The following is a 13085-nucleotide window of genomic DNA, read 5'->3' on the forward strand; positions in this document are numbered from 1 at the left end:
CATGAATAAAATCTATTTCAGCACAATTTATTTTTTTCTATGCTATCAAAGCAAGCTGGCCTATTGCCGACCACTGATATACAGTTTGCCGACAAGTAACATGACAGTGAAATGTTTCAAAGACATGTTTGAGATCATTTAAAATAGTATCTACCCACCAGAGAGCACTAACAAGTGTATTTTTTTACTCTAAAATATCAGTACATATCTACCTACATATAAACATAGAATCAAACATGCTGAATCATTTGCATGTAAATATTCCCTTACATACAGTAAGTCAGTGGTGCCACATTAACAGCTGTACTCACTCCTGCAGCTCTGAGTGGCGGCGTTGCCGTAATAACCCAATTTGCAGTGCTGACACCCGTAGCCCTGAGTGTGGTACAGGCACTTGAGACAGGCTCCCGTCCGAGCGTCACAGGACTCGGGGTCGTGCATGTCGATGTTGTTGTTGCACTGGCAGGGCATGCAGCGCCCACCGGGCACCAGCGGGTTCCCAAAATAACCAGGAGCACACTGGTCACACCTGGCACCTGGATAAGGAAAGGAAACATGAAGTAAATGAATGTCAGAGAGCACTTTTTAAGTTCTGCAGGTTACTTAGAGGGGACATGAAGTTTTGTTTTGGTTTGTAACATGTGATATGTGGGGTGAAGACAAGCTGTTTACATAAAAACAAATCTGGTATTACTTTTTACTTTGAGCTGCTGTGTGTGTGCGTGTTTATATACCTTTGTATCCAGGGCTGCACACACACACCAGCTGGTTAGTGTTAGCCAGGAGGTAACAGCTATCAGAAAAGTGGCGTCCACTGCGCGGCCCATCGGGGCACATACAGGGGCGACAGTGGCCACCTGAACCCAACTCTGGGTCACCATGGTAACCATCCAGACACCTGGAAATAAAGGAAAAGGTAAAGTAGAGAGACTCCCAGATCCCTTGACTCCCTTGAATTCCTCTGATTTAGCTTTCTGGGTCTGCCTGGTGGGAAATGTTAGTCAAAAGTCAGTGTTTTCACAATGACACCCTGCAACTGAGGAATTAAGAAATGAACAACTTAAAGCCTAAACTCTAAGCTTTACAACCCATAATAAAAAAGTGTTGGATGGAACAAACTTACTAAAGATTTAGCTGTTTTCAGATCCTTATAATCTGTCAATCCAGTCTTTAAGCTGGAATATATCTGTGGCTGTAATAAGCATTGAGTCTAAATGAAATGATTGGCTGGCCTACCTACCTACCCGCACGCTCTCAGTTAGCAGGGGGCGACTCCACTGGTTGCAGAAATAAGTCTAATTGCATTGGATTCTGTGATAATTTGACCCTACTTGTCACTTGATTTATTACTTCAGTAAACACCTTCTTAATGAGTTTATGGCCTCAGTCTTCTGTAATACAGCATGATGCTCATTTTGTAAATTATGGTCCCATTTAGAGGAAAAAGTGGCAACCACAGCAAGAGAAGTGAATGTACTCACTGCTATGTGTACGTTTAACTAGCCCTGAACTTTTTTGGGTGTTGTCAGTGTTTTTTTCCTGAGTGCTTTGACCATCTCACAGTCTCTTTTTAGTTCCCGAAAGTTAACTCTAACATATTGGTTGCCTAAAAATGTCTTGTTCAGCAGTCGGTTGTATTGAAAGGAGTCGGCTGTTAATTTCTTCCAACGAAGGTTAAAGTCAAGGGCAACTGGACTTGGTTGAAGATACTGGAAAACGTTTCATCACTCATCCAAAGGACTTCTTCGGTTCTGACTGACTGGCAGGGAAACTCAGCTATTTAACCTCAGTGGGGTCGTTATCCCGGGTCATCGATACCGCTGGTTCGTTAGTGTTCCTGGTTGCTGTGACGACAGTCGTTACAGTCGTTAGGACTACCTGTGGCCAAGACTGAACGACCATCGTTGGTATCTTCACCTGAGGCCAATAGGTTAACGTTTGTTGAGTTTCCTGGGAAGTGATGAAAGGACAGCATTGTAAGTGGGGGATAAGTGGTGGCGTAGACCCCCTCCTCTGTTCAATGACGGCTTCTCGACCCGGGTGTAGATGGCTTCCTTGACACCTTTGAGGACCACCAGGTGCACATTTTAGACAGAGAAGATGGATGGTTTGAAAGAGGCGTCAAGGAAGCCATCTACACCAGGGTCGAGAAGCTGTTATTGAACCAGCGGTGTCGATGACCCGGGCCAACGACCCCACTGAGGTTAAATAGCTGAGTTTCCCTGCCAGTCAGTCAGAACTGAAGAAGTCCTTTGGATGAGGGACGAAACGTCTTCCAGTATCTTCAACCAAATCCAGTTGCGCTTGACTTTAACCTTCGTTGGATAACTATGACCTGGATGACTGAGAATCTTCATAGACATCTGTTAATTTCTTGCATAGTACATTTTGTTTTAAGTCTGATTTTCACTAGCCAAAATTTGCATCCCAATTAATATCACAGTTAACAAGAATTACGGATGCACCTTATTAACAAAGCTAGCTGGCTCCAACCTCTCATCCAAATATGGTCACTTCTTCTTCCAAAAAACAAGATGGCCAAAATACCAAACTCAAGCCTTCAAAACAGCAGTCCACAAACCAATGGGTGACAGTGGCTGCCTCCACTTCTTCTATGCCGTCCATGCTCTAACCAGAACTACAGTCGCTCACAATATAGAAGTAGTAAGTCAAAGACAACTGGAAGACCAGTTTTAGTCTTAGCAACAGTCATAGAAACATCTTCAAAACTTAAACAAGTTAATCTTGTTGCCTTTAGTACTTATTTAATATACCAGATAAGTACCTGATCCTATCACCAAAGAGCAGAAACAACTCTCAAAAACTCAGAGGACATTGCCACAAGACACCCAACATACTTCCTGTGGTTGGTCAAACTGCATCTAAATTCACGATCACCAGGCTGTACCTCTCACAGTGGTTTCCAGTAGTGAAGTCTCTGCAGCCCTGACACTCTCCAGTCTGAGGGTGGCAGTCCTCGCTGTGGCCGTTACACTGGCACGGTCTGCACTGAGGGAAGCCCCAGAAGCCGGGCAGGCAGTGGGAACACTGGCGCCCCATGGCCCCTGGGACACACTCACACTGGCCTGTCGCCTCATGGCAGAAGGCGCTGACCGCACCCCGGGGGTCACACTTGCAAGCTGAGGGTGAAATTTGAATCATTACACTTGTTGTTAAATAAGCATCAAATCTTACAGTCATGCCCAACACTTACGTCTGCAGCCGGCGGGGCCAAACAGGAACGTGGCAGGGGCACAGTGGTCACAGTTCCTGCCGACAACGTTGGGTCGACACTGACACTGACCTCCACTGGACTCACACACAGTGCTGAGTGAACCCTGAGGGTCACACTGGCATGCTGGGAGACAAGACATGATAGAGAATAGTGGAGATGTATGGGAATGTTAAGATAATTATTACTCGTACAGTAATTAAATCTTCTCTTCCTGTCTTCTGTGATTTTTCTACAAGACAAGTACGTTTATTGGGGCTCAAAAATCTAATTTAAAGTGATGTTTATATGAAGTATACAGGGAAGTGAATATATCCTCCTTTGGGCAAATCAATAAATATCTCATTTTCTTTTTACCTGTGGTTGTGTTAGTGTTAGATTGTGTTATGATATTTAGAAATATAAAAGCGTAACCACCAGCAGTACCGCTATGGAACAATGTTTATACGTACGTGGCAGCAGTTTGTTTGATCTTGCTGACGCCGAATGCACACACAATACACGGTGCTGCTAATGGTCTTACACTACTCACCTGGTCTACAGATGTAATGTGCAGCAATGAGCCACCAAATGCAGGAGAGAAGAAGACTGCTAGCATGTAAACATGGATGTAAACAATGCAGGTTTCAAGCTTTAATGAAAAATCTGCTTTGTAAATGTTTTATTACGAAGGAAATACATTTAACAGGTTTGTTGGGCCTCAAAGATTCATGATATGTTTTAGTGAGTAACAAAAAATGTAAACAGAAACTTAGAGCTTAAAAATGAGTTGATTGATTCATTTATTTATTGACAGAAAATTATAGAGATTTTAATACTTAATTAGTTCTGGTTCTAGTTCCAATGCTGCTTTTCTTTGATTTAAGTGATAGTGAACGAGCAATCTGTGGGTTTTGGACTTTTGGAGAAAACAGTGATTGTCAATTTTCACTATTTTACAATATTTTATAGGCCATAGTAATCAAAATAATAGTTAGTTGTACTTCAACCTTAAATAATAGACTGAAAAACAAATCCACAGGCTGACTCTTATATAATTTCTTCCTCATATTAAGTACTAATACACTACTTCACAGTATATACACTACTACAACTGACAGTAAACTCAATGGACACTGAATAGAAAACATTGAAATGTGTACTTTCATATCTTTCAATTAATGTTTTTTTATCAAAATAAAATAGTGATAATAAGAAAATGCCTACCTACTCACATATATATACACACACACAAAATACACACCCATGGCTCCTTTGTGCAGCAGAGCAGAGACGCTGAAGATGTAGTCGATGCAGATGTTGGTCATGGGGTTTTTTACGACGCTCTGGCTGCTCTCCAGACATCGGTAGCGCTGGAACGTATCCCACGCTTCCTCTCCATCGACCCCATGGAATATGTCCAGCTCCCTGACCCGAGGTATCAGCACCAGCTGTAAGGAGATGAGAAAGAAGGAGGGGTCAGGGGGGATGGAAACCATAATAAAAACACAGGTTTGAAGGAATAGAGTAGCAAAGGGAGTTATTTCAGACAAATTAAAAGTCCTTTAAGATAAGTTGGGAGTTAAGTAATGAATGTAGAACATTTTATCCAACGTACGGAGTCGATGAGCGTGTACGGGCTTTGGACGTCACTGACTGAAGAGTAGAGCGGCAGACTGAGACGGATCGTGTAGTTCAGTCCTTCCTCGAAACACACCGGCCTCACCAGCAGCACATGTCTGAAACACAACAGAGTGTCAGTGTCTGTAGTGAATGTGTCTCAAGAGACACAGTGAAGTATATTGTTACGCTTTACCTGGATCCAGGTGGAAGAGAGATGGTCTGCTCGTCTCCACCCTGGATGGAGTTGCTGCAGTGACCGTAATAGTTTGGAGGGTTGAAGACGGGACGCTCCACTCGGACGTTTACCTCCTCCCACTGGTCTGGCAGCTGCCAACATACACAGACACACATGTTATTTATTCTTAAAACTTTATACTTAAAACTAAAACTAATAAAGTTAAGTCAACATAACTCTGTTTAAATTAGAACCACAAATATTCTGTGTATCTTTCTTTTGTGTAGCTAGCTTCTGTTCTGTAGCTGAGACTCAATGGGATTTTCTGAAAAAAACATGGTAAAACATGTTCCTGGAGTCTAAAATTAGAGGTACTACTATACTGGAAAATACAAAATTAAAACCATAATATTTTAACCAACATAGGAGCTAACAAAATTTATGTTGTTTCTGCTCAGATTTTACCATTCAGAACTGTAGTAGATACACATTTAACATAATATGGAAAGAGTGACAACAGTGTCATGTTTCAGCTTTTCAGAAAGAATGTTAAAATATAGATTAATCACATAAATGATGTCTATTTTTATATTCTTTCAACATTCAGTTATATTTTTCTGTGAATGCGATGTGCCCCAAACATTTTTGTGGCCTTTAAACAGTCAAGTTCAAGTATATTGACTCTTAAAAAATATTCTAAGCAGCCTTGAAATCCCACCATGTGTAATTTATGTGTAATTGTCGAAGATAAACTCCTCTTCAGGTTAAAACACCCAAATTCCCAGAAACAAAACCGTGGACAAAGCCTGTGTCCTTAAAGAAAGCTTTGGTCCCTAAGTTACAAATGCTAGCGACACCAAAGAGTTTACTTCAGCCAAAAGCCTTGAACCTTTTCTCTCTTGTTTTTTTGTTTTAATAAAAGCAGTATAGAGCAAAGCAAAAAATGACCCTTTCCATATAATGTCTCGTCACAAACACAAAGAAAAAACCTTTTTTGTCTGCTCTTGTTTCTCTCATTGGGTAACTAATGGAGCTAGATGATGCCTCTTCAACATCATGGTGCTTCTAGAGTTTCAACTCACTGGGTACCTTCAATCTGTACGACCAGCTGTAAACCGCTCCCATTCTGACTCTTTATTTTATTTCATGTATTTCAAAACTACTACTCAAGAAACAGCTAGAAGTGGCCTGGTCTTTGAAGGATTTCTATGATTTTAAACTCATATTCACATTTGCTTAATGTATAAATATGAAATATGTTTACGCCTGTGTTACCTGCGGCTCATAGCGAACAAGGATGTCATAGTCCATGGACTCTGGGAGGTTGTTGATGGAAAACTCTAAGTAGGCTCCTTCTGGCACGTTAACAAAACCCATTCCGGTCCACGTAGGACTACGATCCAGAGGGTAAGGCCTCGGTACCACCGTGACACCCTGGCAACAGGGAGGAAGAGATCAACAAACCTGAACATATCTGGGTAAAAGTAACAATGGTACAATAAAAACACTCACAGGTCCATGATTGGCGTCCTCTGCCTCGTAGGTGTAGTGATCCAGAGCGATGAAGTAGAAGCCGGACTCGATCTGATCGCAGCGTCGTCCGAACATGTGGTCTCTGCACACACACTGTCCCGAGTGAGGGTCACAGCTGTGGAGAGACGGATGGAGGTTGGTAGATATTAGACAAAACTCCAATATTATCCATGTATTTTTATGTACAATACCACATCTATTCATGTTCCTCCTTTTCTTTAATAGACCCAGCATTAATTAATCAATGTTATTGATTACACCTGTGGGTTTTCTGCTCTGACATGTCAAAATGTCTGCCTTATTATTATCTTGTTATCTCAGGTTAACAAGTGGTTTCTCATGATAATGAGATCATTGTCTGTTTCCCCTGAGATAATGATATTTTTTGACAATATATGTGTTATCAGAACTAACTAATTAACTTGTGATCTTGAGATATTTATGAGTTATAACATTTGGTTTAGATATATTTATTAAATATTGCTATATTTTGTCTTTGCTGTTGTCCATTACTATTTTGCTGTGGATAAAATAGGTTTTTTTTTTACCGTAATGAGTGTAAATATGGCTTCAAGAGCACAGATTTGAAATTCCAAATGTGCAAACTTTGCCTTCTTGACTATTGCTGGATTGTCAGTGGGAGTGTCTGAGATTAAAGGTAATATATCTTACCAACAGAACAGTAAATAAACTTTGGTCTCAAGCAAGTGGTGTTAACTCTAAAGGCAGAAAGTGTCAATAATAAGCTATATAAGCTGAGTCTTCTTTCTCCCTGCCTCTGTCGCATCCTCAATCATTAGTAAACGGCGGCTCCTGTATATGTACACTTGGGATGTTACATCCTACACATAATATAAAATCACATTGCATTATTTGATTTCTAAACTTTAATCAATGAATTAATTAAATTTAAACAAACTTATTGTTGACAGCCCCGCCCTGGTCACAGTCACATGGTCTGCAGCCGTCCATGTCATTGGACAGACCCCAGTGCTGCGGCTACAGTAGAAAGAATGGAGAACAAACGTTTGTTCATATGTGCTGCACACACACAGATATACATATATATATATATAGTGGTAAAAATATCCAAATTAAAGCTGACAGTTAAGTTGGGATCCGCACCAGACACTGATCGCAGTTATGTCCGTCAACGAGGCGTTTGCAGAAGCAACTTCCTGTGTCTGAATCACAAGAGTTTCCTCCAGGCAGAGTTCCCAGCAGGTTACAAGTACAAGCTGCCAAAACATACAACAAAACAATGAAGCAACAGATGCAACTGCGTCAGTGTGTCTGACTGTTGTGTTTCTACACTGTGTATGTTTGAGGAAGTTGAAGTTCTCCAGTAAGAAACCCTTTGAATCACTATTTCTATATTACAGACAACCTTTCACCTGTCCTTAAAATCACCATGAAACCAAATTTATTTATTTTTTAAATGAAAATTCCATTAATTTACCCATTAACAATGATGAAATTTTGACGATTTTTAGTGGCCAGTTAATGAATTATAATGTGTGTGGATTGAAGAATATATATGGTATTTTAAATTGAATATATTTATGGTTCAAGGACTTTTAAGGGGCAAAAACCCATTCACTGGCAAGGACCACACCACAACAATGTGTGATTTAGAGGTACATGCAAATGTGGAATGCATGGATTATGGAGGATGGATTAATGCATATAGAGGGGAAGGGTGATGGTGGAAGAAGGATGTCGTCTGATAGCCTTGTCTGAGACGGTGTACAGAAGACAAGGCAGAGGAGACTCCGAGTTGGGGTTCCGTCTCAGAGATGTTTTCGCCCGAGCTTATTTCAAGCCCCCCAGACGGTACCTAGATAACACATGACCTCTCAAGTCACGCTGTGCCCTGATTGAATAGGAAGGGATGAGGGAAGAGAGGATGGAGGGAACGGAGGATGAGTGGAACGGAGGATGAGTGGATGTCCAACCTCAGGCCTATGATTAGTTTTCCTTATTTTTAGTCATCACCCTTTCACATTTAGAATAAATATGGCAGGAAATGTAAATAAATACCATGGTTTTCTTCAGAAAGAAGATGACAGAAATGATTAAATCTGTATCTTATGGTGAACTAAGATATTTAACAGACAATTTAGAAACTTGGGACATACTATGGGCCTCAACAGTAGTCTGTTTGTGACTTACGCAGGCAGCCGTGAGGCCCTTGTCCCAGTCCGTAGTTTCCCTGTCTACAGTTGTCGCAGCGCTCGCCCTCTACATTGGCTTTGCATCGACACAGGCCTGAGATCAGCCCGGCTGCAACATCGGTTCGTGGGTCACACATCCCTCCCTGGAGAGACCCGTCCGGGTCGCAGTTACACCCTGTGGTCACACACAAAAAAAACATATGAATGCTAATGACTCCCACATCTTATGGTCTTGAAAAGATTAACATATTTTGGTAGAATATACTGCATGTTTAACCTTACAGATATAGTAATAGCAAAACCAACCTGTATCTCTCTACATTTCTTTTATTTTTTTCTTGGTTGCCTGGAAAATGCAACTGCTGAAAATAGTGTATGAATGAATGACTATCATCCACAATGGACAGACATAGTGAGGGAAATATGTGTGATTAAACAAATTAAATATTCCCTGAGAACTAAGGAGAGACTTCCACCAGAAAATGGGAGAAATGAATAACCGTTCCCGCAAACAACAAGGGCGGTACCAGATTTAAATTTGTATAAATCTAAGGACAAAATGGACATAAAAAAAAGTAGAGTAAAAGGTAAAAAATCAACCCAAACCAACTCAATTTGGTTGTCATGCTTTGTTGATATTTGAAAAATATTTTAAAATGACTACTGCCACACTACTGTGCATACACTTACCTGTGCTATATATGTGCTCAGATACACATCCATATTTATACTATTGTATACTGTACACATTTGACCTATAGTGAAAGAAAACAAATGTTTAAAATCTTACTACTCTTGAGAAAATAGGATGTGATGTGTCTTCATAAGTTCCATCTACATTGATTTCCTAAAGCATTAGCCTATCTTGTAATAACAGAACAGGTCTATTAAGTTATTTGTGAGTGAAAATGGACGAGCTAATAAAGAGCAAAGATCTGCAAAAGCAGCATGAGTTTTGTAAAGAGGAAAAGAGACAGTGAGTCTATTTCCAGTAGGTAATTACAATCATGCTGTAACAACGGCTACTTTCTGCTTTTCACTTCAAAGGCTTTAACAAAGTCGGTGAGTGCAGCTCCAGCTGGTGCTTGTCCAAGAAAAAACATGCACTTTACTAACAGAAACTAACAGACTTGTTCATGTCATGAGTGGACCATAAAGAGGAATAGTGCACTGGGGGGGTCAGAGGCCATGTGACTTACGAGCACAGACGTTGGGGTCCCTCAGGTCTCGGTTAGGGTGCTGGTAGTAGAAGGGCGCACACTGCTCGCACTGTCGGCCCACCGTGTTGTGTTGACAGTCGTCGCACACGCCTCCACTCATGTTGCCAGTCGTCATGTACACGGCCATGTCGAAGTGGCACGACGTGGCGTGCTGGTTACACTCACACTCTGAGAAAGAAGAGGACAAATAGTACAGTGCATAGACTTTACTCTTGGAAACTATTTATTTATCATTTATTTTGAATACCCTTGTAAATATTTATGTATTATGTCATTGTTCTCATATGTCTTAAATAAGACTATGTATTATTTTCATTATCAGTTAATCTACTGATTATCTTCTCGATTAATTGTTTAGTTTACAGTTTCAGTCGAATGATATTTAATTTACTATATGACAAAGAAAAGAAACAAATTCAGACATTTGCGAAGCTGGGACAGAGGAATGTTTGGCATTTTTATTAATCGATCATCAAAGTTGCACATCAACTTATCAATTAATCAGCTAATTGTTGCAGTTCTAGTCTGCACTTTGTTCAAATGAAGGTTATTAATAGAATAGTTTTACATTTTAGGAAATTAGTTCATTCGCTTCCTTGTGAGAGTTTGAGATTTATACCACTCTCATCATTGTTTAATCTGTCCTTTTTTTAAGCAGATTAAACAAGGAGGTGCTGGTGCAGGCCATCTGTTTCCCCCTGTTTTCAGGCTTTATGCTAAGCTAAGCTAGTCACCTGCTAGCTCTAGCTCCATACTGTCTTCACTGTATAGAAATGAGAGCGGTATCGCATCACACAAAATGTCAACAGGCGCAGAGCAAAAGACAGAAAAACAGAGAGTTGAACTGGCTTGTGTTCTTACTCTTGCAAGCGTGGGTGTTTCGTCCCTCTGCAGGTCTCCAAGGCAGATCATGGTAAAAGTCTTGACAGTGCTCACAGTTTAGTCCCTTGGTGTTGTGATTACATACACAGCGGCCATGGACCTACACACACACACACGCAAATTGGATTTGATTCCAAGCTTTTGTAAAGATTTGATTAAGAAAAATCTGTTAATGAATCCTTCATGTCCTCTCAAATCTTTGGTATGAATAAGCAATATACAAAAAATTCAGGCAGTCTTGGGCATGGAAGTTCATTCTTGACCTTGGGAAGCGATTTCAGAGCGCCTGCCGCAGTTAAAGACCATTGGATGTGTCCCTGCGGTCATTTAATAGCAAGAAAGTTAATCTACCAGGGAAAATAGTTTTAGTTCAAACATATTAAATGACTGAAACTTTAGTTTCACTCATTTAGTTTAGATGAAATCTACAGACCTTGCGGTGAGATTGTTTTCTTAACTGCTGTTTCCAAAGTCAAGAAACAAATTTGAACCTCAGCTTTAAAGCCAACATAAACAAGTTCTTAAAGTGTTTGGAAAAAAATGGAAATTTAAACATCTGCAATTCTACGACTCTGAATCTGCAGATCAGGGTTATATGATATGATCAAAAGCTACAGAACAGCTACTAAACTTACTTTGTGTTGAGATTTTTTTTCAAATAAAACCTAAAGACATTTGATAAAAGATTCAGAGAAAGATTCAGATCTGACTAAATGCTGCTTATGAAAAGGTCCATTTAGCAGCTTTTCTGGACCTTTCGTTCATATCACATGGTCTTCATCAGCAGATGGAGTTACCTTACCACTAAATTGTAGATTTCCATTTTTTTTCTGAGCACTTTAAGGACTTCTTGAGTAAAAGTTTCTCTACTTTTTTAAGGGGAAAAAGTACTTAAAGTGCTCTTTTTATGAACCCATCTGCTGAGGAAGACCTGTGTGGTACGAGTGAAAGCTCCAGAACAGCTACTGAGTGGGTAAGACTGTTTTGTTCCAATGTCAAGCATGAATTCTCAAACTCAACTCAACTCTCATTTTGGTCATTCTTATGATTTTTCTTTGGATTAAATTTAATAATTAAAATAACAAATCAATATAAAATGATATCGAAATGAAATAAAAACTGAATCTTGCATGCTTTCTATTTTATATTCTGTATATCTCTGTTTCATCTCTTGACTATGAGTCTAATGTACCATGCCCTCAGCTCCAGTGGGGGCTTCATCGATGGGGGCGCACTCGGAGGCGTGGCCGTAGCAGAAGCAGTTCCCGCGGACGACCATGTCATAGAGGGCGTAGTAGTACTTCTCCGTCACCTCGTCACGGGAGTCGAGCAGGTTGTCGCCCAACGTGTGGAGCTTGATGAACTTCACCCGGATGTTAGTGATCTTCAGCATGTCTGCACACACACAGGAGATTAGAGCGTTAGAGATACACAGGAAGGTGTCAGTGTAGTTAGTGAGTTTTCAAGTTTGTCGCAGAGTTTCAGATCTCAAGGACGCCGCTGCTGTTCGTCACACACCCACAGCATTCACCACATACTTAACACAAGGCCTCTGCAAGTGTGTGTGTGTCTCCATCTGGATGTAGGTGAGTGTACAGAAGCTGAGTTGCATCCATATGTTAAATTCCATGCAGTGCTCTTCCTGTCTGATTTCTGACCCGTGCAACTCTGCTCAAAGTAACAAGAAATCATCTCAATACTGTATTAAGTTCACTGGAGGTTTGTCTTTCCTTTGCCCACACACCAGGGAGGTCAGAGATCAGGTTCAAGTAAAGTGAAACAATGTGTTTATCCTTTTTGTCTATCTGTTTTATTTTGATATTTTTTTATTTTTATTTTTTTTAACAGTTTATCTTACTAGTATTATTTTCCAAATAATTTCCTGTAAGTTTACTGTGTAAATTGGTTCTGATAATATTAGTTATTAATATTATTCCAGTTAATTGCTTAAGTAATCTAGAGTCTTTCAGTCAGTAGTCACATACAGAAATGTAAAATTTGTCTACAGGCAAGAACACAATTCATTATGAATTGAAATGAGCTTTCCTTTCAAGGATATTCATATTTTTCCTAAGATTAATACTAAATTGAGTAGTATCTTTCACAAACCTTCTTTTAAATAATAAGCAAATTACAGACATGTGCTGTACATGACAGTTGTACTTAAAATGTCCCAAATTTGGTCTTTTATTACCCCATAACCACCTCAGCCAAGTCTCATTTTCATATCAAGTGTTTGGTAAAGATGTACCATAAAATAACTCTAA

At 40.0% G+C, this 13085-nt stretch overlaps 1 protein-coding gene across 1 annotated transcript in view; it reads right to left on the minus strand.

Moving 5' to 3' along the window:
* The window catches only part of lamb1b (laminin, beta 1b), a 35138-nt gene that overhangs the window by 12912 nt on the left and 9141 nt on the right, over window positions 1–13085 (minus strand). Inside the window, exons 7-21 of the mRNA XM_038739175.1 lie at window positions 12011–12213; window positions 10798–10918; window positions 9916–10104; window positions 8715–8891; window positions 7668–7780; window positions 7462–7541; window positions 6522–6657; window positions 6285–6443; window positions 5028–5161; window positions 4830–4950; window positions 4476–4662; window positions 3215–3358; window positions 2909–3140; window positions 735–898; window positions 312–536 (exon numbers count right to left, since the gene is read on the minus strand). Of these exons, the coding sequence (XP_038595103.1) occupies window positions 312–536; window positions 735–898; window positions 2909–3140; window positions 3215–3358; window positions 4476–4662; window positions 4830–4950; window positions 5028–5161; window positions 6285–6443; window positions 6522–6657; window positions 7462–7541; window positions 7668–7780; window positions 8715–8891; window positions 9916–10104; window positions 10798–10918; window positions 12011–12213 (2385 nt within the window). The remainder of the gene's footprint in view (window positions 1–311; window positions 537–734; window positions 899–2908; window positions 3141–3214; window positions 3359–4475; window positions 4663–4829; window positions 4951–5027; window positions 5162–6284; window positions 6444–6521; window positions 6658–7461; window positions 7542–7667; window positions 7781–8714; window positions 8892–9915; window positions 10105–10797; window positions 10919–12010; window positions 12214–13085) is intronic.

Source organism: Micropterus salmoides, unplaced genomic scaffold (genome assembly GCF_014851395.1).
Source record: "Micropterus salmoides isolate LMB-PRFRI ecotype aquatic unplaced genomic scaffold, ASM1485139v1 Ms_hic_scaffold_23, whole genome shotgun sequence".
Taxonomy (NCBI): domain Eukaryota; kingdom Metazoa; phylum Chordata; class Actinopteri; order Centrarchiformes; family Centrarchidae; genus Micropterus; species Micropterus salmoides.